This window comes from Danio rerio, chromosome 9 (assembly GCF_049306965.1).
Source record: "Danio rerio strain Tuebingen ecotype United States chromosome 9, GRCz12tu, whole genome shotgun sequence".
Classification (NCBI taxonomy): Eukaryota; Metazoa; Chordata; class Actinopteri; order Cypriniformes; family Danionidae; genus Danio; species Danio rerio.
This window is the reverse complement of record NC_133184.1, coordinates 24,305,886-24,332,598: the sequence shown is the minus strand read 5'-3', so window position 1 is coordinate 24,332,598 and position 26,713 is coordinate 24,305,886. Positions and strand designations below refer to the sequence as shown.

At 36.6% G+C, this 26,713-nt stretch overlaps 1 protein-coding gene across 1 annotated transcript in view; it reads right to left on the bottom strand.

Moving 5' to 3' along the window:
• itgb5 (integrin, beta 5) overlaps positions 1 to 26,713 on the bottom strand; it is a 70,511-nt gene that overhangs the window by 33,009 nt on the left and 10,789 nt on the right. The window contains 4 exon segments of the mRNA NM_001082836.1: positions 7,490 to 7,919; positions 17,301 to 17,435; positions 19,279 to 19,368; positions 20,301 to 20,396. Of these exon segments, the coding sequence (NP_001076305.1) occupies positions 7,490 to 7,919; positions 17,301 to 17,435; positions 19,279 to 19,368; positions 20,301 to 20,396 (751 nt within the window).

The window sequence follows — 26,713 nt, the reverse complement described above, 5'->3', positions numbered from 1 at the left end:
AGTAAAAACACTAAGCAGTGATTGGAGCGATTATGAATTACATAGTGTCAGTGCAACTGCACATGTGTATGTGTGTGCACACAGCAAACATTGTAACAGTATTTTTGTGCGGCTCATTCATAGTTGCAGGAAGGTTGATTAAACTTCACAGTAACATCAAATAACCATTCTGAAACTTACAGGTTCAGTTTTACTTTGGTATTTTTGAAGTAGAAATAGGATTGGGCAATAAAATCAGTATCGATATTTATTGACCGAACACCATCGTCAATATCAATAACAAAATTTATCGATATTGACAAAATATCAATATTTTTGTTTTTGTCTTTTAAAACTATTTACCCTAGTAAATATGTTTTTGTTTATTAAAACTATTTGCCCTAGTAATTATATATATTTCTGACTGTAATATTTTTGTTTTTGACTATTTAAACCATTTTTTTCTAGCAAATATATTTTTGTTTTAAACTATAATATTTTTGTTTTTGACTATTAAAACTATTTGCCTTAGTAATGTTGGTAAATTATTAATTATTTTAATTATATATAAATTATTTTGTTGTTAAATAAAAAAAACCCTAATATTCCTAAATAGATTGTTAAAAAAATATTCAATATTTATAAATATCAAATGATATGAAAATTATATTGTGATAATTGTTTTTGCAATGTCGCCCAACCCTACGTAGAAACTTGCTGGTTCTCAATATGCATTCTTCTGCTATTTTGCGTCCTCGTCAACCACCAAAGTTCAGTTCCAAAACACAAGACTGCAAGAACGGAGGACGCATGAAAGTTCCCAGATGTGTTCTTGATATTGAGGATGTGTTGATGGAGACTTCAGTGCAAAACTTGCTTGAGCGGTCCCAGAAGTCATTGCAAATCAATAAAGGAGGTGGGAAGCACAGCATTTTATATAGATTTATTATTAAAGTTCAGAGATATAACTTATTTATCTCAGGAGTTTCCCTAAATAACACATTAAAAGCAAACATCACCATCTTTAAAAAGACCTAAATGCATTAAAGGCCCATGCACACAGAGACGTTTTTAGCTCGCGTTTCCAGTCAACATTTAACACCTCGTGACTATATAAAGGGTGTCAATGTGATTGTGCACACCAACGCACAAAACGCCAGGCGTAAAAGCGTCATAAAAAATAAATAAATAAAAATAATAAAAAAATAATAATAATCGCCTCATGCTTGTTTTTTTTTATTTGACGTGCCACGTTAAAACCTTCTCCCTCAATCAGGTTGGCACTTTTGTTCACGTGCACGGAGCTGCTGAAGTTACAGTAAACAGCACTTGGAGGCCCTCAAGCGCAAAACTGTCAATGCGAGTGCACATTGAAGATCCCCAGATATGAACGTGGAGCTGCTTATTGCTCTGTGAACAATAATCATTTCTTCATCGCTAGAGCTGGAGCTGCTACTTGAACCATCTATGCTTGTAACTTTATGCTATACTTTATGTATGCTATGCCGGTAACTTTAACAACAAGCGTGAGAACTTCCTCTCTTCCTCTTCTTCTGTGTTACAAGCTGGTGTCAGACGCTTAAAGTTGTGTAGCGCCATCTAACGTCAAGGAGTGATTTTGCATACTCCTCTGCTTGAAGCCAATGAAAACCACTTTGGTTTGAATGCGGAAAATCGTCTCGTAAAACGCTGATGACAAACGCAAACGAAAAGCCTCCCGGTGTGTAGGAGCCTTAAGGGTGTTTGTTTGCTGAAATTCGTATTCAAATTAGTCGTATTTGTATTGTGCAACATATATTTGTAATGTTTATGCATAGTATATATTGCGAAAAGGGGACAAACAATTAATTGTTGTATGAATGCTGTAATGTTTAAATAATAGCCATTTAAAAATGCGTGAAGGTCATGTGACCATCAGGAAGAAAACAGGATCTCATTTCTCACAGGACGCGTTCTTTCTTCTCGCAGTCTCCCAAGTTCATTCTTCCAAGGTAACTTGTCAAAACCGCTCTCTGCTAGAACACAAGTCCATTCACAGCATTCTTGGAATCGAGAAACAGCCTAGATCTCTGCTTCATTCATGTCTGGGTCACTGTCTGTGTCTGTCGCTGACAGCTACAACTTTTTCTCACCTTAAAATTGACATATTCAGCAGGGTATAACAAATGATCTAATTTGTAAATTTTGAGCTAAAACTTCACATACACATTTTGTGATTTATTTATTGCTTTGATTGCAGAGTTTAATTCACTGCAGTACTCAGTGTCATTCCACCACATAGAAATAACTCTAATATGCTCAAAAAACATTTCAAACATTTCTCAAAGTTGAAGGCAGTTGTGATGCCTAATACATTTGTCGAAACACAAACAGGATTCTTGGATTTGATTCAAAACTCAAACATCTAAATTCCTTCCATTCCGATTACTTGCAATTGTCTTTCTAAAGCCACAAACAAACACAAACATAATAGCCTTTATAATGTTAATTGCCAGTCTGCAGCAAGGTTGAGGATTTAAAGAAAAGAAAAGAAGGGTACACATAGGCCTCAGTCACTATTTCTGGCTATGTTATTAAGCAATTTAAATCAGCAGCAGATGTATAGAGCAACACTACAAAACACATTTTCTAGAGGCACTATCAAAAACAGCTCAATAGTTTTAACATATGGTCATGCTGACACTTCTAAACACCCAGAAAACTATTGTTCAGAGATTCAAAACACATGTATGTTAATAGGTCTTAAAATGGTAAACTTTTGACAGACATGAACTCAAAAATAAAAATAACAGTCACACTTAAGTTCAGCAGATTCAAAAGTCTTTCATTACGACAGATTCGGTCAAATGTGACAGAACACACAGCAGTTTTATCTGTGCAGCGCTGCTGGTGCGTAGGTGCTCTTCTGCTGATATCAGGACGACAGCAAGGCCGAGCTGATCACATCTGACATGATTTACAAAAACAATGAACAGATCAAGCAAAACACAAGACTAAATAGACTACTATTTTGTTGACTGCAGTTAAATATTGCTGTTAGTTTATCTTTTAGCGATACATGCTGTCCTGTACACACATTGTTCAGGAATTCACTCAAGTGACAACCGCATTCAACATCAGATTTATCTACTAATTTAAAAGCATTGTGTATGCAGTTTTTTAGCAGTGCAAGAACCACAGTCTTGACTTCAAGTTAAAAAAAAAGGGGGCAAATAAAATAATTAATTTGCTAAAGTAAATTTTCAAAAGCGGAATATGGAAATTAAGACCACCATATTGGTATCCACACCTGTCCACTTTTATCACTTCACAAAACTGACTGATTTATAGACCAAACTGTTCAAAGGCAAGTCGAAACTGGTTAAAATAATTGGACATGGCAACAAGACACCGCTGTGTGAAACAGCCTTATAGGGGTGGTCCAGAGTAGGACTGCAGGATTATTCGAAAAAAGATCGCGATCTTAATTCAGCTTTTCTATGATTCAGCCAATTATATTTTCAAAATCAAGAGAGGTGGGCACACAAGTCTTCACATTGTTTTATATACCTTGCTCAGCAACGTGAACACCGCCAAATGGTGTCAAGAGTGTTACATATTGTATTTAGAAGGTCTAATTCACCCAAAAATATAATTTCTGTCCTAATGTAATGATGTATTCGTAGCCGCAAAATCACACATGATCTGATCTGTTTGCTTGCCTCAGAGAGGACACATGCGCGTGCCTACCATGTCTATCTTTGTGAACAGAACCTGCATAGGCTTTGGATAACAGGTAATGAAGTTGTAAATAACGTTCAGTTTGTTGCACAGAGTGATCGTTTGGGAGCCGGGTGGGAAGTTTGATTTGCATGTATGTTTTTTTTTCTCTCAGAGTTACGGCAGCCATAACATGAATGCAAGCGCGCAGTAAAACTGAAACAGCACGCACATCATTTAAATGATCATATATTTTAGAACGTTCAACTTTTTATTTTTTCTTAGCGAACACAATGTTGTGCATGAGAATTAGTGTTTACAGTATCAGCATAACTATTTCCAAGTTCCTCTGAAAAGCCCACCCTTAAGAGCCTCTGATTGGTAAGCTAACATAATGTGCTGTGTATCTCGGATCGGCTCCATGTCACAAGGAAGTGTCATATTCAGTCACTAGCACGCACTGTGCCTCCGCTGTGTAAATACTGTCAGTCAGTATAGCAGTCTTTTCAGTGTGAGGCTGAATTAGACATAGTTTGTTATTTGAGATGTAGAATGCAGGGAAAGCGGCCACATAGAGAGACACTGCAGTGCTGGTGAAGACTGTGAGTGTTTACAGTGGTTTGATGGATAAATATGAATTTGTAGCTAAATTGTTAACGAGCCAAACAGCATTTTCCTTTTACATACTTGTTTATGTCCTTACTACTATGTACCATTAACGGTAAACACTACGCATGTAATAGATCAATTTTACAAATAAAAATACAATCTACAGCTTCTTTTATTATGGTTGGAGCTGCTCCTTCTTTGAGGAATTTTTAGCCGAATCCAGCACTGAACTGGAAAAGAATCTGGAAGCTGTCCTTTGTCAAATGCTAGAGCTATATATATTTTTATAATTTTCTGGAACGTAATTAAAATTAAATTATAAGCACTTCACTCCTTGTGTCATGCCATTCGGAAGCCCAAATACAAAAACTGAACTATTTCTGTGGAAATAGCAGCATTTGGACGGCATTTTAGCTTTGTCTGCTATAACATTACAGTCAGTGCCTCTGGCCACACTCCTTCGATGCGCGGGGTGAATACACATAATCTAAAAGCATTTGTGATCTAACTGACTAGGATGCATTTTTTTCTAGTCCCCAAGCTTTGTTCGCTGTAGGCTTTGCTAAGCTAACTCTGAAAAAGCCAATGCCTCTCTTTGCATTGAACTTTAAGAGCATTACATTCAGAGATGTTGTGTTCACACAGCTACTTTACACATCAACTAAAGTTTAAAATATGATATCATAGTGGACAACCACTTCAAAACAGGAGCAAAAGATTTCAGATCTGTCAACAGCGGTTAAGCTAAAACTGCAGAACATAATCAATCTGTGAAGACTGTTATATTACTATAGTCAATAATAGTAGTCACAAAATAATAGCAATTCAGCAAACACAGAAAGAGATCCCATTATGGAATTGGCATATATAAAATTTGATCATTACTCCTGACACATTAAACTATTTACATGCGTACAGAAACTATGTGCTGTCTATTCGAAAACTGATTTGAAAATAGTTTTAAAAAGTTTCTAGGAAACCTGACTGAGAATGTTGACTGATCAATGAGAATATTTTGCTGAAAAACAAATTCCTTTAACAAATGTTCCTAAAAAGTAGGTTCTGAGCACCCACTGAAATATTATTCTTGCCATGATGACTAGCTGACATTACATTACGCTTGGAAGGACTTCAAATTTCTCATAAATAGGGGAAAATGCTGTGAGGGGACTTTAGAGAATTATTTGAGCTTTATTTAGCTACTAACGCTGTTTTTGTATCAACAAGGAGTAGAGTATGATGTGCAAATAAATGAGCAGCTGCAATCTTATCAACAGCACTTTGTTGACTCCAGGTGTATGAACAAGGGAGTACTGCTTAGCCTGATAATAAGAGTGCATATGGTCATTTTAAAGCCATGTTTACACTTAAATGGCTTTAATGGTTTCTTTAAATACAGTCTGAAGCAACCACTATTACATACAGCTATATATGGAATGTGTCTACAAAGGGGGGTACAAAGCTTCATCTTCAGAAAAAAAAAGCTTATTCTTGTCTGCTGTAAAGGACTGAGCCGACAGCCAATCAGACATCAGGAGTCATGACACGCTCACCAAACCCAGTGACCCAGTAATAAAGTGACACAGAAGGAAACTCTGGCACAGAGGGAAATGTTTACCTTATTCAGCACAGCTTCCTTTTGACCTTTTAACCGGTTGATGCTTACAATACACACCTCCTTTTATCACAGATATTCACAACACAAAGTAAATATGCTCATAGAAAGAGAGAGATTTTACTGTTAAATGAAACAAAAAGTTTCCACACCTCAGCAAGCATCCATTTTTTGTATGTGATAAAAATTGCACATATATTTCAAATAGGGCCATGCGATTTCGGAAAAATATGTAATCGTGATTTTTTTTGACAGATATTGCGATTGCAATTTAATTTTGTTGTCAAGCTCCAGCTCAATAATCTGCAAGCTGTGGCAATAATTGTGTGACAGCTCTTAAAAATTACCTGGTTTTGTTCAGTGTCTCTGAAACCAAAATATTCCCATATTACAAATGCTGTTTTTCTTTGACATTAATTTGTATATTAATACTTCTGAAACGGCAGACACCATAATCCCACTTGTCAGCGCTTTCCTGTTTGTTTTTTTATTCTTTATTTCTTATTGTCGGAGTAGTTCGGTTGCACAATTCTGATTGGGCAGAACGAAAGTTTTCATTCTCCTGGCTTGTACACATACTAGTTATGCATCCCTGTAAACCAATAGCATTCAGCTGTGTGTCTGTCTCCGCCTGTTGGTACCCTTTTGTTGTGCTAGGTACTCTTTCGAAAGGGTACCCAAAAAGTGGTACGACAAGGTCTTCGCTTTTAGGTACCTTTTGACAGTGAAAACGGCCATAAAAGTGAACTGTACCTACTGTATCACTTAGTGGAAACAGGCCATTAGAGAGGCTTCAGAGTTCTCCTGACAGACGATAGCTATGGGAATCCAGGAGTACCTCATTTATTTTCCATCTCAAATGTTTCGCTACTCCAAATCTGTAAAACAAGCTGCTCTAACCAGTGTATCAAAACGCCATAAAACAGGTTTATGAGGCATTTAACAAGTGAGCAAGACCTACAGAGAAATCTCATCAACAGTTGCCTTTTCCCACAGCCATTATTGGTGAGTTTACAAGAATTGTCCCAGTTAACTCACCATGGCAAAGTGGTGTGAAGAAGCACAATCGCTCAGATTCATTAAGGACTCATTACTGAGGACAGGAAGAGCTGCCCATGGTTGAGATAACAGGAACGGGACAAATTCTCGATTCTACCAATCATATTGTCATTGAGGTTCAACAAATGTCCATTTTGTGCTGGGCCCACAGGTCCTGCTGACTAAAGGAAACACAGGGCTTTATTACTCATAGACCAGCCATTGTTTGCATGGATAAACAAATGCAGTTTGCTACAAAGCTTTCACTGTGACATGGAAGAGATGCATCCAGTGGAGAGGGAGAGATGGGGTGCCAGCCAACTGGTCGCTGGCAAGAGCTGATCAAAAATGCACCAGGCACAAGTCTTGCATCCTAAAGAGGCCCATGGGCATACAAAATAAGCTGAATACCTTGAGACATAGACTAGAACTAGGAGACGGACCGTTAACATCCACAGTCTGTTTACAATAAAAAGCAGGGTGGAACTGGAATGCAAAAGTTTACCCTTTGAAATTCCTTTTGACATCCAGTGAATTATTTTATCTTACCTGAGCAGAGTATGCCCTTGTGTCGGGCACAGGAGAAGTCGTCACATTCGCAGAAGGTGCCGTAGATCTTGCCAAACTCTGACTCATAGCACAGGCACTGGTTACAGCTGCATTCTCCACGACCACTGCACACCTGCTTGCCCTCTGCTTCTCGACAGGCACTGAGGTGCTGGTGGTCCACCTCACCCTCCTGGCACTCGCAGCGGGCTCCCAGATACCCAGGCTCACACCGGCACAACCCACAGTTGTAAGTGCCAGCAGAGTTGCAGCGGCTGCTGTTCGGCTTTGTGTGATACGTGCAGCGGCAATCACAGCGGTAATCCACAGAAACCTCTAGACGGTCTTTAAAACCAACAGGCCTGATGGTGAAACTCTTCCTGGTGCCTTTCGGAGGACATCCTCGAGCGTCTACAGTTACATTGAAGGAGACCTGCAAGAAGGACATGAGACTACTCATTTTCTTTAAAGACTATGGAGGGAAGATCAATATTGGAGAACAGCATACATATTCCTAATTTTCAAAGTCATTGCCAAGTCAGATTTAAAGATATCGAAATAGGAGTAAGAAAGCAGTTTATAGCAAGTGCACAAGACTTAAATGAGATTTTTTTAAAATAATAATTGAAAAGGCTGATTAATATTAAAGAGCACTTTCAAATACATTCTAGTTGTCTTGCACATTGCGGTAAATTCCTTAACTAGCATACCCTTTTTAACTGATAGCCTTTGCATTAGAGTAAGCCATTCGAAAGTGACTGAATTTTTCAGACTGCATGTTGTCTAGATGATAGCCAGAAGGATAATTCTTTCAGCCACAGCAAGAAAGGTCAGTTGTTCCAAATGTAAAACATTGCCACCCAAAAAGGCTAGTCATCCACAAAAGGCATATGCAGAAAAAAACAAGAAAATGCAGAGAATCTAAATGGCCACTTGGTTCAACAGTAGATGAAAAAATGTAAAAGTTTGTCGCAGCATACAGTGTCTTGACACGCAAGAGTATTTGCACTGAAAGGCTTGCAAGGACCAAACTTCTCAACAGAAATAGGAACCAAAAGGCTAGACTAATTTTTGCTGAGAAGAATGTTGTGTGGACAGCAAAATCGTAAAAGCATTAACTTGAAGCTGAAAAAAATGAAATGGCCAGCCAAGAATCCTGATCTAAACTGGACTAAAAATCTGTAGAAAAATCCTTGGTAACACAGTTATGACTAAACAAAACACCAGTAGAGTCAGTGACCTGTGGAAAAGACCGGAAGAATAGCAGATCAAGATCACACCAGAGCAAAATGAGACATTAGTAATGTCCTGTGCATTGAGCTAGTCATGAAGATATTAATGTTTCTGACATCCACTGTAGTCCCATTTAAAAACCTTCATGTGGCATTACTCAAGTGTTTGGAATGAAACATGAAAATGTCCTAAGCTTGTGTGAACCACATGCACTTAAATAAAAAAATGGTTTAAAACTACGCTGTAAAAAATCCAACTTGAAAAAAGTTGAAATTACTTGTTTTTTTTTGTTGGTTTGACAAAAATCAGTAAAAATGTCTGTGCAACTACATTTAACATGTTTACTTGACCTAAATCCTAAACCTTAACCTAAAAATATTAGTTTTGAGAGCAAAACTTTTCTTCTGCCAACTTGTTACTTTAAGTAGAGTTAATCTCAAATAAAGGTTGCAGTATTTCTAACCCAAGCAACAACTACAAAAATAAAAGTAACACCAATAATAACATTAATGTCATTATTATTAGCAACAACAATATAGTACTGCAATAATGCTAACTTAATTTGAAATTATTATTAATTTGTAATATATCTTTTTTTTTTGTTTTTGTTGGGAGGGGGTCACTGCTGCAGAAATAGTTTTAATGTGAATTTTCATCTGATATTTACCTATTTCGCTCTACAAAAACAAACATTTTCATCTCATATTCAACTACTTCCATCTACAAAAACAAACACTGACAATTTGTATTCATCTGTTTTAAATATTAAAATAATTTGCCTAAAAAGTTCAAATAATAAATGTAACTTTCAAAACAACTACCCAAATGACAAATCAAATGCTCAAATAATATAATATGATATCAAACTATACTTCAAATAGAGAAACCATTTGCTGATTACACACAGAGCTGGAAGCACATGACGGACTGATTACTAGGAATATAAAGACCCCTTATTTACACACACTCATTGCTGAGTCTTGTTTTTTTTCTGTGAAGCATTACAAAGCATTTTTTCCTGTTTGTCCTGCAATGTTTGTTTCTTATCTTGTTTACCGTTAATGTTGCTTTGCCCCTGTCCTGTTTCTAAGTGTGTCTAATAAATGTTTTAACATTTGTTTCCGTTTTTATTTTTCAAGTGAACTGTTTGTTGTTCTGATAATGTATTATTTCTTAGTACCAATTTCCAAAACAGTTTTTTTGTTCACTCAACTTCAGACATTTTACATCAGTTTAATCGATGTTTTCAAAAATTAAGTAAAAAAAAAACAAAAGGATTTTGACTTTTTTTGTTAACGTAACTTCAGCTATTTTAGGTCAGTGTAACGGATGTTTTCAAAAGTTGAGTTCATGAGAAAAAATGAAAGGAAACAGATTTTTTTTTTGTTTGTTTACTCAACTTTAGGCTTTTCAGTTCTACAGGCAAAAATATTCAGTTGGCACAACTTAAGAAAAAATGTTAGAGTAGTTCACCTCTAAAACTAATAATGTTATGCTAACCCAACTAAATGTTTTTTGTACTTAATTTGTCTTAAATTTTTTTTACAGTGTAGCAGGACTTTTAAAAAATGCCAAAACAGTTCCCCCAGTGCCATGTATGACCTTACTGCTGATGACAAACAGAGGCTTTACTGATGTAGATCATTCTTGACAGATTAATCACCCACCATCAGAGCAGACAGAAGAAAAACAGACTCCACCCAGAGGAAGGAAATCTAAACATTACAGTCGTCATCTAGGCCTTACCAGCCTATGTTTGATCTACATCAATCGATTTCTAGTAAGATGAAAATATTTTTTTTCAAATGTAGATGCAGTTGGGCCGTTCTTTGAGTTTTATCAAATAGCACTTGAGTTATGCAACACGCAGTGCAAAAAAATGCCTTTAAGACTTCTTTATCGAATCTTTCCCAAAAGTGAGCAAACTTCATGTGTGGATCCTCAGGGGCAGAAAACCTGACACCATCTAAAGCATGTAGTCTGGCTGGCCTTTGATTTGGAACGGCCCAGGGGAGAAGACATGCTCAACACGCCGAGTCCGAACACTTTGATGTAGTGTTTCAGATCAGTGAGCCCTATCCAGACCTGAGAGCTCAAAGCTGAGAGCCGAACGCTGGGCCACCGAGGGTCATACTGATGGAGGAAAAGCAGAGGCTCACATGTCAGAATAAAGGGCTAAAGCTGTCAGTAAAGTTGTTTTAATGAAGAAGTTGGTGCTTTGATAGTGCTGGTCTGTCTTTAAAGCAAAGTAACAGCTTAAAGAGGAAACATGTCCAGGTTAAAATAGGAACGGAGGGCAGATTTGATGCAAAGGGAAGGCAAGCAAGATCATTCATCAAATATTCAAAATGTCTATTTCTGTACCAGTCTACATTTTTGGATTAAATAATTTATATGGAAAAATGTTCTTATGAAGTACTGGAAGGTGAAATGCTGATATAATTTTGATTAACTTATGAACAGAATACAGCTTTGCTGTTGTTGTTATTTTTACAAGATTTACTATTATTTATTAGCTGGATTCATTCAAAGCAAGTGTACAAGTTATAAAAAAAAAAACAAGTTGGAGGTCTGTAACTGTAAGAATTATACACACGCGTTTTTAAATAGATTTGAAGGATTTTCATTTATTTTTTATTTATTTAGTAACTTATCGTGAAATCATGATTTTTTTTTCTGTATCCATGATGAACTTTGTTCTAATCATATATTGGAGATAAAAATAGATTATAAGATTCTTAAATGTTATGTTTGGTCAATTGAAATACAAGCAAAAACGTTCATTCCTTACAAAAATAGCAGAAAGAAAATCTTACCAACTTTATCTTTCGAATGTATACAATTATTTGTGTAAACATATCAACTTTTGATTACCTACGTGTTAACATGCTGCTATAAAGTTCATGCTGAAATAGACATCAAAAAAAGCAGGAAAGTAAGGGGTCAAAATTGAGTAAAGAAAGTAGTATGTCCTGAATGAAGCAACGAGTGGCAGAATTAGATTACGGAGATATGTGGATCACGAGGGTACTGCAATAGTTGGATGAAGTCTGTGTATTTGGTCAGAAGAAAAGGTTGAGTGAACATTACATAAAGATGGGCATTCACTGGCAAGAAGTTGTCTTTGAGAGCAGCAGAGTTCCTAAATAAATAGTGACAAGCTAAAGCATCAGTCAGAAAAAAAGTAGCTTGTTTTCACAGTTAATATTACTGTTACTACTACTACTTCTACTGTTACCACTGTTGTTACTACTAAAACTACTACTACTTTTGTTACTACTATTACTGTTGTTACTACTACTATTATTACTTACATTGTTACTGCTACTACTGTTACTACTACTACCACTACTACGGTTACTACTACTACTACTGTTGTTACTACTACTAATGTTACTATTACTACTACTACTACTACTACTACTACTACTACTACTACTACTACTACTGTTGTTACTACTACTACTACTATTGTTACTACTACTACTATTACTACTGCCACTTATACTGTTATTACTACTACTACTACTATTACTCTTGTTACTACTACTACTACTACTAATAATAATAATGATAATAATAATGATAATAATAATAATAATTCGTTACATTTATATAGCGCTTTTCCGGGCACTCAAAGCTCTTTACACATAGGGGGGAATATCCTTATCCACCACCAGTGTGCAGCATCCACCTGGATGAAGCGACGGGAGCCATTTTGTGCCAGACTGCACACCACACACCAGTGGATTGGTAGAGAGGAGACAGAGTGATGCAGCCAATTATGATATGGGGATGGTTAGAAGGTCATGTTGGACAAAGGCCAGTGGGGAGATTTGGCCAGGATGCCGGGGTTAAACCCCTACTCTTTTTCGTAGGACATCCTGGGATTTTTAACGACCACAAAGAGTCAGGACCTCGCTTTAACGTCTCATCCAAAAGATGGCGCTCACTGAGCAGTATAGAGTCCACGTCACTATACTGGGGTATAAGGACCGACACAGACCGCAGGTTGGGCGCCCCCTGCTGGCTTAACTAACACCACTTCCAGCAGCAACCTAGCTTTCCCATGTGGTCTCCCATCTAGGTACTGACTGGGCACGGTTACTACTACTAGTGTTGTTACAACTATTACTTCTTATACTGTTGTTACTACTACTGTTACTGCTACCGTTACTGGTACTGCTACAACTGGTGTTACTACTACTACTACTGTTATTGTTACTACTGCTGCTGTTGTTACTACTACTATAACTACTTATACTGCTGTTACTACTACTGTTACTGCTACTACTGTTGTTACTACTACTACTACTATTGTTACTACTACTACTACTATTGTTACTGCTACTACTACAGTAACTACTGCTGCACTACTATACTAAATTAGTATTACTACTAACAAAAAAATATAAAAAATATAAAACAAACAAACTAAAATATCCATACCAATTACAATAAAAATATAAACAGAATACACTATTAAATTATAAATATTAATAATAAATATTAATTGCTAATAATAATAACAATTAATTTGATTATTATTATTTAAAAACATGAAATATATTAGCATGTCAATCATTTTACCATCACTGATCCTGGCTATTCAAAAAAGCATTACATTTGAACAGCAGTGAGCAAAGCTTTAAAAATCTATTGGCAAACAAAGTCTATCCAAAAGTAAACGTCCTATCTAAAAGTGTCCTCAGTTTCCTGGGAGACCAGCCAGCGTAATATAGGATTAGATCAATGTGTTATGTATGGGACATTTTAGTAGTCTCTAGGGGCTTCAATCTGCGTCTGTGAAAGGAATCTTAGCTTAACTTTAGAATCTGGGCTAGTACCTCTCTATCCAAGGCCTGTGTTTTTCCACAGCTCCTCACCCAGAAAGAACCCTCTGCTATTGTGTGAGCACATTGAAATGCAACGCCAACTCCTCCGAGGGTTCGGCAGAGGACCGTGAGTGACGCATGGGATTCTGTTTGGGTTGTGCCCTCCATTCTAAAGGAATGATTGGCAGTTGGGCACAGTGGCAAATTTCCCTCATGGCTGGGACACAAAAAGACCCTGGGCCTATTGGATTGGCCCAAAGAAAATTGGGTTGCTCCATTCATTGTGGGTATTCAGTTGCACCCCTCCACTCTCAGTCACGATCCTTCTCTACATTCAGTTAGGCAGAATAAAGAGACTGAAGAGCTCTGGTTGAATCCTCAGGGGTCAGATCACTGCATGGTGACATGTACCAAGTAATCCTATAGACGCTTTACAATGTTCGCCTAATTAAGAATGTAAAAGAGTTCCAACAATCCACAAAATCCAAAAACCAAAAGCTTTTTTTTAAAAAGTAACCATTAGTGATACAAGCGCTCTTGGATGCAAATTGAGTGCTTGCTGCTAAAAATCTGTGATCTGCACTTTATGGCTGCATTTACACTGCAGATTTTGATGGTCAATTCCAATTTTGTGATTGTATCTGATTTTTTGATGACCTGCTTACATCATCTTTTAAAAGTGACTCGTATCCGATTGTCTGCATTTACACAGCAAACGGCAAAGCCACAATGACCAGGGAAATAAATAAATAAACACAAAAAAAAAAAGAGCGCTGACTACCAGCTGATAATTAAAGAGTGCTCTTTTCTCTATTCCTGTATGTAATCTGTTCACAGCTTTTGACAAGCAGTTTTACTATAGTTTTTGACAAAAAGGTTATCATTTGTCCATCTTCTTTTGATATTTAGGCCTTTTTAAACCTTTACGCCCCGTTCACACAGGGTGTCAGTGTCAACACTTCTCATTCACTTTGATGGTTGACGTCAGGCATTGCCGAATTGCATTGTGGATCCAACGGCGCCGCTTCAGAGGCGTTGCTCGCTGCAGAAGTTGGGACTAGCTCAACTTTTCAAGCGCCGACGTAAGCGTCAGCCAATTAGATCGCTGTATGCAAATACACCAGCCAGACAGTGGCCTGTTGCTGACTGAATTTCATTGACTGATCTGTCGATGGTATCAGCTCCAACTTCAGACATGCCTTCAGTCAAGCGTTGACGCTGAAACCCAGTGTGTATGGGGCGTTATGCATGTTAACTTAATGTCCATGGCGTGATTTACGCACGTGACTAGTTTTATATTAGTTTATATTGGTTATGTGGCGGACATTGCGCTCTCGTCATACTTAAACACCTGTGCTATTTGACAATATAAAAGCTATTTAAGTCCTCGTGTGTGATATTTAAAGTTTGGGACTCTGCTGAAGTCTGTACTGAAATGAAAGTGTCAGACTTGGCGTCATTCGCTATGGTTTTTAATGAAGCGCGACTTGCATTAACAGGTGAAAATCCGATCTATCCGCTTACACTGCAGACACGAAAACACAGATCCAATTCATATCGGATAGATTTCCACATATGAACAAGGCCTGAATCTTATTTGAGTAAATCGGATTTCATGTGATTTGTTCCTGCTTACACGTACATGGACCATATCCGATCTGTGCCTCATGGGAGAAAATAATAATAATAATAATTTTTGGAATTGAGTCACTTGAACAGTGCAGTGTAAATGCGGCTTATGTTACTGCAATATTTTTAGCTCCCAAATCCATTCGAGAGGGCCATTTCATCTATTTCACTCTAAACAGGGAGTGAGTGGCTGCAAAGCATAATAGCCTGAGAGTTGAAAAAAAAACATTTTATTCAAATCCTGAATGTTATCAGAGCAAATGGTACATTATCTAAACACACAGGCCAAACTATATACCTAAAAATGTGCGTCAGTATTGCAGCAACGTTTGCAAACACATAAATGACTACATTACTAATGTCAATTATGAATGGCCTGACTCAGAATGTGTGTGATGAGAATATTAGAAATGTATATAATAATAATGTCAGTGATGACTTTGGTTCTAAAAAGGTATTTCTGTCTTTAACATTAGGGGCTCTATTTTTGACGATCTAGTCACAATGTTTCCAATAAACGAATAAATTAACAATAATAAGCGTGATCAGAGAAATGTCCAAAACTCACGTCCTATTCTTATGCCCCATTTAGTGACGCAAACGTCTAAAAAATTTGACAGGTTTTGACCCAAAGCAGTTTAGTCCAGCTATTGGTTGGTCAATGGCACAGTCTATTTCAGTTCTTCAAAATAGCAATGAGAAAACAATGCACCTTAACACACCTCCTTTTTAGACCGGAACACCAATGAGTCCACAACATTGCGCAAAATGTGAAAATTACTCTTACGCTATTCTGAAACACCATGCACGACTTGCGCTTTATTGCACTGTATGATAGAGCTCTAGATCCTCTGGTAATAATAAAACCAAATTTATGATTGCAGCAATTACCAAATGCACTGAGTTACAATGAAAAAACAAACAAACCAAAAAAATAAATAAACAAAGTCACGCTCTGAAATAAACATCTCATATTCTTTCCAATTACAGTGTTTTGCAGCATTTCCCTGTCACTCTCTTTCACTTCCTAAGAGAAGTTGAAAGAAAATAGGTTGCTTTCACTTCCAGGGCAGTACATACAGGTCAACAAGGACAAATGAGTGGTAGAAAGTTTCATTGTTTTTCTATAATTTGTAAAAATGTGATCTGTAAACAGTAATATGTGTTTTTAAACCTATATGGCACTTTTCTAGATCGTTCACCAAAAGATTTACTCAACATTTACTAACCCTCAATTTACTGACCCTTTATTTTTTGGGTGAACTATCCCTTTAAGTCTATGGCATTTATGTTTGTTTAAACTTTATTGTCCGCTCTGCTTGACACAGAAAGGAAATTTTTCTTCAACACTGGATTTAGGACAACAATTACAAACATACAACAACGACACAATAACACTTATCAACACAACAACATAAGTAAAAAGTTTAAAAACCAAATTAGCCCCATGCACAATACTGCAAATCATACTTGGTAACCACCTCATTCACTACAAACATTGATCTGGGGCAACAACTTTTGTTTAGGACAACAACTGCCATTGGGATTAATGACTTTTTATAGGCATTTCTTCGTGCTTTAGGAATTCTAAACCTGCGTCCTGATGGTAGCAATTCAAATGCTGAGTGAAGGGGATGTTTATTATCTTTAAAAATCACAACTGCTCTATTTTTCCATAAAAGAGTCAAATAAAATCTGCAATGAATGCTGTTTGTGACCAGTTATCTTATTTGCCTGATTGATAATTTGCGCTAATTTCTTTTTCTGTTTAAGTGTTGTGTTACCAAACCATGAAACAATATTATATGTGAGAACACTCTCTATAAGTGATCTATATGCCAAGTTTAAAGTCTGTGTACTAACATTAAAACTTCTCAATTTGCGGAGGAGATAGAGGCGCTGACTTGCTTTCTTATAGATTTACCAGTTCCTTTTAGCAGTATAAAGCATCTAGCTACAGCTCACTGTGTTCAATCCAAGAAGTATAAATAAGAGTCCAGCTTCTTGCCAGACAACACATCAAACACTCAGGTTGCAGACTGAGAGACAGGATCAGCTTTGCTCCCTTTTAACCCATTTGAAAAGACACATTGTGTAGTAAAGTGTAAAGTACTAACAGTGTCACCAATTTTGAGGTCGGCGCACTTGCGGAGACCGGTCAGGGGCTGTCCATCTTGACAGGTAGCGGAGAAGGCCAGACTGAGATCTTCAGGATGATCCCACACGCTCAGCTCAACTTTTGACCTTATGTTCTACACAAAAGCAAAATAAAACCAAAATCAAACACAAAGCATCTAACATTCACTAAAACAGTTTTAAAAGTTAATGGAGGTGTTCCAAGTAAAACCACAAACATTCAAACATATTCTCGGACTGTACTGAAAATAACACCAAAATAGAATATTTCCCTGACAGTAATCATAGCCTTCAGCATTTTGGCATATACTGGTGTAAACTGAGTCAAGTGAGTAACTAGGACATTAAAAAAAAACTAGCTTGATATTTTGTTATGCTTGTCTCTAGTTATGTTTTAAACTGATTATTTAATTATTCTTCAAAATCTTTCTGGAAATCCTGATTCTTTTTTTAACAGAGACGTCTTATGATGCCATTTCCCGTGACAGTTAATTGTGTTTGCAAGACCTCAAGGCAGATGTCCAGTAAGGAATAATTCCACAGTTCAAGAGTTTAGGGTCAGTAAGATTATTTTACACTTTTAAAAAAGTATTCAAGTCTTCCCAAGACTGTATTTACTTGATAAACACAGTAAAATTGTGAAATATAATTAAAATTTTAAAATTACAATTATTTCACATTCTATTTGCTCGTGTTCGCAAAGTTGAATTTCCAGCACAATTACTCCAGTCTTTTAGAGTCAATTGATCCTTAAAGAGCATATTAGTATGATTTTTAAAGAAACTTTTCTAATATATATTAATATTAAACATTAATATTACTATATATTAATATATTACTAATATATTTTGCAGAAACTATGATATGGTATTAGCAATTGCTAAAAGTTCAAATTCATTTACTGGAACTGTTGGTCAATGTTATCACATTTAAAAAAAAAAAAAAAAAGCAAGTAAATTAATAAATAAATAAAACAAATTAAAAAATAATTAAAACAATAAAAAAAAAAAAAAATATATATATATATATATATATATATATATATATATATATATATATATATATATATATATATATATAAGTTAAAATTTAATAAACAAATACAAAATAAAACAAAAAAAATAAATAAATAAACAAACAATAAATGAACAAATAAAACAATGAATAAAATAAAAATTACATTAAATAATAAATCAATTTTAAAAATCACGCTAAACTTCTGAAAGAACAGTGGTAAATAACTTAAGCTTGATTTTATAATTATGCTTTATTTACTTAACCGTAGATTATGTACAATACAGTGCTTAAGGAATTATTATTTTTATGCCGTTTCAAGCTAAAGAACATCTTTCCATTGGAGGCCGTTTGCCGGACCACAGCAGTGCTTCTCCAATACAGCTACAAAAGCCAGAAATACCAGACTACAAAGCCTACTGAGCATAAGCAAACACTTGGACAAGCCCATCAAATGTTCTGCAATAACAAAAACAGGAAATACCTTATCTTATGTAATCATATGATCCCAGAGTGAAAACTTTCCATATTCAAACTTATCTGTTCTGAATTCAATTAATCAGTCATTTATTAGCTACAGAAATAGTGGCAAACCATTTGGTTGCCAATTAAACTAAAGTCAATCTCTATGGAAAACACAAGCAGTTATAGTTACGTAATACTGAGCTGTAATGTGTTGATCAAACGATTGCATGACCATAAGGTGTGTTGACCACATAGCCTGAAAATGAACAGTGCGTTTATAATGCCCTGTCACTATACATCACAGCTTAAACCTTGAACTTCAAGGTGCACACTTTACAAGGCACATAAGCATGAAGAGGTCACTTTGGGGGTCAGCAAAGGCCTGTTTTCTTTTATGTGCACCTGTGTTTCGAACAGCGTGCTATAAAAATGCAACAACCGAACAAAATGTCATGAAAAAAAAAAAAAAAAAAAACTTACATTGTAGGCATTCACAATTAGTTGAATGATGTTTTTGGAGTCCTGGTCCAAAATTTCCACTGTAGTCCCAGGGATCAACGCAGTGAGGTTCTAGGATTAAAAAGACTTTGAGAACACTAAATACAATAATAATAATAATAATAATAATAACAAAACATTTTGCAATTAAGTGTGCTTTACACAGGTGAGTGGGTTTGACAAACCACCTGTAGAAAGTGTTTTCTTTATTAAAATAAATAAATAACCCCCCCCCCCCCCCCTTCCCCTAGCATTTAATTCTCGGTACTAACCGTTCACTTGTAAAAATACTACTTCTTGTGTGTGTTGCCTTTTGTTGTAGAATCACTGAAACTCAACTGATTTGTACTTCTGCGTCAAGTGAACAAGTGTGCTCCAGCACAGCCTTTGCGCGGTTGCATAGCACTTGTTGTGGCTGCACACCTCTCAAAAAAGTGTAACTACACATCGCAACAACAAATAGCGCAAGCTTTTTAATAATGAATAATAATGAGAAACCGATGCATCATCATTTCACTTGCAGTACTGCGCTACGTCGCCGATTTTGATCCCGCCCCAAAAATCCTTTTAAACCCGGAAGCTGAAATTAGCTGACAAAAGCTCAAAATTATCCAGTTTCCCCCACAATTAAAGCTGACAGGTGCTAAAATTGTCTTAACTTATGCTCAACACACACAAATCTGGTAATATAAAAAAAAAAGTTCTCCAGGGTGTCCTGAACCTTTAAGGTAGCGTTCAGAAAAAACAAAACACCCGCAAAGAAACACGACACAGAGGAATGTAAAAACCAGCCAGCTAGTGTTTCAGAAGAATTATTGCAGAACAACACAAACAGCACGCAGATGTATAAATGCAGGACTACACACAGGGCAGGTGCTATCAATCACGTAGACCACTTGACACACAAGTATAAATCAGCCTTAAGTTGCTTTTGACAAAATCGTCTGCTAAATGGCAAAACAGCTCAACATCAATCAGAATAGGTGATGATGATTGATAGGTACCTTGTAAAGAACGTAGTGTCTTTTTATAACAGCGAAGATCAGGAAAATATTGTTTTCAGCCAGTTTTTCTCCAAGCAGTGCCAGAGAAGGATAGTCCTGTGGAGAAATAAAAACACAACATGCTCATATATTAGTAAGATACATTCATGTAATTATTCAGTCCCTGTAGCACAAGTTTGCAAAAGGAAGTCATCGCTCTTCTGATTCCCATCCACTGTTTCCGTTATCCTTTCCACCCATTTCCTGTGTAAACAGCTACAAGCATCCTCTGCTACTAACATGAATGAGAAACTCTGTCTTTAATAAACGATCATTGATGCATTAAAGGCACAGTTCAGCCAAAACTCAAAATTTATGTCATCATTTAGTCATCCTTTACTTTTCCCAAACCATTTAGATTTTTTTTCTCTCTGTTGAAGACAAAATAAGATATTTTGAAAGTTGTTAGAAACCTGTAATCATTGACTTTCATATTATTTGTTTTTCCTATTATAGAAGTCAATGGTTACAGGTTTCTAAAATGTTTCAAAATGTCTTTTGTGTTCAACAGAAATAATAAAAAAAGAGAGTAAATTGTAGGTAAATTTTCATTTTTGGGTGAATCATCCCTTTAAGAACATTTGAGGATCTTTTTCTTAAAAAACATGAAGGATACGTAAATTCTAAACCACAGTTAGCAGTAGAAGGAGCACACTGTTTTTGTTTTGTTTTCCTTCTGGCTGAGTGATTTCTGTCTCGAAACGCTCAGCTGTTCTGGAGGAAACCCAAACTTACTGAGACGAGGCCCACATCTGTTCTTGCACTTTGACAAAAATAAAAAAACATTTTATCCAGTTCAAAGCCAAAAGAGTTATGAAATATCCGAGAGGTATCATATGGTAAAAGGAGGAAACAATAAGTGCGCAAAAGCTTCCCATTAAAACAGAATTATCTGCAAATGTCTTTGAATGTTTCTTAACTGCACAGCAAACACAAACTTGCTTGGGTTCAGGCAATCATTCTATGTTAACCTCCATAGATATATACACTAGATATCGCATACGGACCCAGAGCATGCGTCAATAGAACCGTCACATTTGTACAGTCCTTCCAGGACAAATGTCATTCAACCGCACTAGTCAAGACTAAAGCCAACCTGAAGATGCTGGACTTTTGAGCTGTGTACAGGTGTAGTAACAAGCAAACAAGAAAACAAAGCACAAAGGGAGAACATTTCATAGGTAAGATTTCGTTTTTTAAAGGGTCACGAAACACCAAAACACATTTTTTGAGCTGTTGACAGTTGCATATGTGTCCCACACTGCTAAAAACACTATTAGGACACCTATATTTCACTAAAAAGTGTAAATTGGTTGTTTTTGCGTACTTCCGGTTTGAAACGAATTTTTGAAGCTGCGTCACGGTCATGACATAATAGCGTTGTATTCCAGCGTGCAGACCGGACGTCTGTGCCAGAGTGTGTCTTATTACGTTTTACAGTGTGATGCATTAATGCATGAGTAAGGCTTGGTTCAAACCAATCAGCACGCTCTATTGTGCAACTTCATTAATATTCATTACTGTCAGAGTGTAGACGGCAGAGACGCCACATTTTATTGGCAAAACAAGCGTGAAGTGTTGCTTTTATAGTTTGCTGCCGTTAAGTTTTGTTTTCATTTTCTCTCTGTGAGAGCTCATCTGGATCACGTGTGGATTACAGTGTACGCGACGCTCGACAACAATAACTTAGGTGTTTAAGGAAGATTATTGTTTACCTGAGAGCTGTTCTCATCTGCAAACGCTGAGATCCGGATACGCTTGTAGTCTTCTCTTAATAAAGATGCGGCTCTAGTTGCTGGTGATTGTCCTGTCTTTACAGATTTGGTAAGTGAGCGACCAGTGCTCTTTGTTTATTCAGTTTGTTCGAATCGAACTAAGTTAACTATAGCACCGAGTGTAAACATGTTAGCACTACAACCAAACTTTAACCTCGTGTAGGGTTTTTACCGCATTTTGTGACCGGAATAATAATTTTAAGACCGGCTTTCTGACACTACCTGCCGTGTGCATCTAAGTTTTCGGGGTTTTCGGGAGTTTTTTCTCTCATTCGCCGTGCGGAATCAAACATTGCATGAAAAATACACGCTTACAGCAGTTCCTCGAATCAAATATCTCATTTGTCGCGAGGGGCATGAATGAATTCCCTGAATGAAAGAGCCAAACTGCAGTTAAAGTTCAACATTTAATAATTTGGCAAATAATTCGACTACAGATGTCCATGTAGGTTAAACACTATCACTTTCTCCTGTGTGTGAGTATTTTGCAGGGCTGATAGTGGAAAAAATTCCTGAGCCTGAACTTTTTTTCCTTGCTGATGTTTTAATTTAAACGCATTTATTTTATGTATTCGTAGTCATACTTCCGTACTTAATATAGTCATTTGACAGTACATGTCAGTCAAATTTGTTGTGGTGATAAATTAATTATAAACTAATGATTTGTTTATAAGTATCATTATGCTGTGTTGCTGTCACTGCAGCTACATGCCAGTAATGTCAGTGACACATGCCAGTGTCAGTGATCTTGTGACATGTGCCAGTAGGTGTCAGTATAAGCACGTTATAAGCACATTAATCTTATAAGTCTCTTTGCTTTAATATTTAAAAATCATTAGGCAAATGACACCTGTTATCTTACATGCATATATGTTATGAGTTTTCAACATGCATCTTATTATAACTTTTTAAAGGATATTATTTAAAATACCTTAAAATGAAAATAAGTTAAATAATAAAATAAATGAATTAATTAAAAACATAGAGAAGTCCATATTGTAGGGAACAAAGGAACTGCCAGGATGCAATAATATACAGTACAACAGATAAGTGTAACCCCTCCCATACATAAGCATGCCACAATAAATTTGACTGACATGTACTGTCAAATGACTATATTGCGTACGGAAGTATGACTAAGAATACATAAAATAAATGCGTTTAAATTAAAACATCGTGGAGTAGTTCAGCAAATAAACTAACTTGCGACGCGATAAATTAGGTTAAAAGTCGCGTAATGACTAAATATGGTTTTGCTCGTGTTAATTAATGTCATAAGCTTCGCCGGGTGTCGATGTCACTGCAGTGACATGCAGCGCGACACTCTGAGTGACACAGGTCACTACACATGCCACTAGCGAGTGACACATGACAGTGGAAAACCGGACGTGCCACCGGAAGTGTCACTACTAGCCGCATTTCCACTATCAGGCCAGTGCGAGCCAGGGCTTATATCGGGCCAGGCCGGGCCAATCGCCTGGGAGGTTGAGCAGTGAGGCCGAAATCATGTCGCGTTTCCACTGTGGGGCTAGTAGCTGGCAGCGCGTCAGCAAACCCCGCCCCCAGAACATCCCCCGAATCGAACGTCACTCAAACCGCCCACTTCAGCGAGAATCATGCAGATAAAGCACACCATCACATCATCACGAAACTATTAAAATTAGGACAACCAAAACAAACAAATGACACATTACTGTACAGCAGTACAACGCATGTCTATACGCACATGCCTGTGTGTTTTCATTCATCATATTCATTTACTCGCCGACCCACTGGCATCGAAATCCAGTGCTTGCCACCAACGGAGGGACCCGGAGCGCAGGGAGCGCACACATCCATAATATAACACCACATATATAAAATTCTCCGTTAATAACTCGATATAAAATGTATTTTATAACATCCTCTAGACAGACGCTGTCCAACATTCATCCCAAATGCTCCAGAGAGAACTGAAACATGATTATTTTTCCCTATAGGCTTTACGACACGACACTTAATAGGTGATTCCCTTTATTTAAAGATGTTGCTTATTATATCTTAAGTAAAGGAAAGTGTTCAGTGTTTCAGCACATAAGAGCAGCACGTAATAAAATATTGCCTATATTTCGTTGCGCTCAGCAGCAATGCACTAATAAAGCTCTTTATGTATTTTAAATTTTCTTTTTTAATTTTACCACATTATATAAAAACATACACACTTGTTTAAGGACACAGAACACAGTTTGAACTTGCAGTTTTCCCCGTCAAAAAAGTGCTGCGCAGCTGAAGACAGAAAAAAAGGTCGCCTATTTTCTGCGTTCACTCACCCCGAAAATGCTCTGTTTGCATGATTTGATTAATATCATCGTATCCAAATACTTTATAAATAATATTTAAAACATTTTCCGGTGTTTATTTATTTATTTAGAAAATCCTTTTTTCAAATAGGCTTTTGAAAAATGAAAGTTTAATATAAATTTGAAACAGTTTGATATAGTACCTAATTGTTATAGCTATAGCTTTTGTTAGTTTTATATTGGTTTATTTATTTAATGTGATTTTATTATAAGCCTATCTGATAATTGTTTAAATTATTTAAATATAGCTTAGGCTATTTTATCTAGATATGACACTATTGTTTTGAGCCTACAAAAGCGGACATGAAAATTGTAAAGTTTAATGTCTTTCTGTTGTATTCATATAGTGTATTATCTCCAAAATAAATTAAAACAATAAAAAGAAAAGTAAAAAGCCGCTCGCGGCATCAACAGAGCTATGAATGGAGCGCTTTTTTCCTCGGTCTCACACACATACACAGGCATCTAAACGCGCAAAAACACTTATTAAACTTGACAAAACCTCTTGAAATCCTTTACTGTCTGCTGTGTCTTTAATATGGTGTAAAGATTAGTTATTGAAACATCAAAGAGATGCAGCAAAGAAAAGTGACTTATTAAAACTATCATTTTATGCAACAACCTTACATTTAAAAGAGAAACATAAGGGCGATCATATGCAAAAAAGACCCCAGCCTATAATTTGTTCCAGATGTTTTCTTTCTCTTATTTATTTGTTTGTTTATGTGTTTGGCGCATGTACTCGTGTGCGATCGGAAAACTGTGCCCGCCTCGGCTGGCCCTCTTTGGCCCAAGGTATTCGGCGGGCCGAAAAAAGCCGGCCGCTGGCCCCAAGAAAGCCCCGCTTTGGCCCGATTAGGCCCCGGAAGTGACAGTGGAAACGCCACTGGCCTTGGCTTGCTCGCTTTAGGCGCGATAGGGTTATCTGTACGTACGACAGTGTCATCTGTACATGTTAAAACTAGTGTCTCTCCATGTTAAAACTGCTACTGTGAATCCGCGTTTAAGCGCACACAATAAGCTAAAACTCGCCCCAAGCACCGGCAAAAACAAATAACAATGAATGTGTCGAGGAAAGAGCAAGGACATATCTTAATTATTTATTAATAAACTTATTCTGAGTCAGTGTCGCAAAGATCCTGACTGGCAATCTCCTGTTGGACTCGCCTTTAGAGAGAAATTCATCTTTACGGATTACATGAAGGAGTTTTCTTGTTTTCGATTTGTTTTATTTCGTTAAGTAACAAATTTAAAGCTTTCTATAAATATATTTATTATGTCTGTGAGGCATATACATTTTGCTTCATTTTGTTGAGCGCTCCTGTTCAAAAACCAGACGACAGAAAGCGCATAACTTTGGTTTTCTTTATTTTATAAAAACGCTGTAACGTTTTTTTGATGTAGCCTATTACTCGTACTTTGTGAGCAAAAATGACGGATAACTTTAAATTGCTCCCACTGAAAAAATGCAAGTGATTGCTCTGGCGCCTCGATGTCCTGCAAGCTTTTTATAAGCAAACTATGCGCCTAATAGCACACATTCTTTAACGTTTAAGCTACCATTGTTTTATACTTGAACTGTTTTATCTTTTATTTTAGGCAAGTCGTGATGATCTGAGAAGGCAAACTGATCAAACAGACAATGATGGTCTTCCGCTGGGCGATGTTCGTTAAAAAAAATAATAATAAACTTATTTTTAACGAATAAAAAATGCTCCAAACGTTTTTCTAAATAAGCTGAATAAAAACGAAACTAAATATAAACACTTTGCCATTAGGCTACATACAAAACTGAACTATTTCACAGCTGAAACATAAGTTGTTTAAGGAGAAGGAGGAAATATATTTTTGTCCCGTCTATTGCTTCACCGTTATTTCGAGAATAAACCCAGCGTAAATATGCAGATGTCATTCCCAAAACATATCAGCGTATATGTGCCGAAAACGAAAGTTTCATACAAATTCTGAATGGATTATAGCCTGGAAAGTGCAAAGCACGCTCCTCTTATTATCACTAAAAAGCGTCACTAATCTTAGGTCATAGAGATCTCACAAAGATCCGTTATAATTTATAAAGCTCTCTAAATTACACAATTAATCTTTTATTTACATGGCGTCTACACTCAAAAGATGATTCACGAGCACACAAAATGGCACTTAATAAAAACCAATCCCGCGCTTTCAGCAGTGAGTGAATTCTGTGAATCTAGAGAAATGACAGATCAATATCCGTGAACCTGATTTTTTTTCCCCCCGCAGC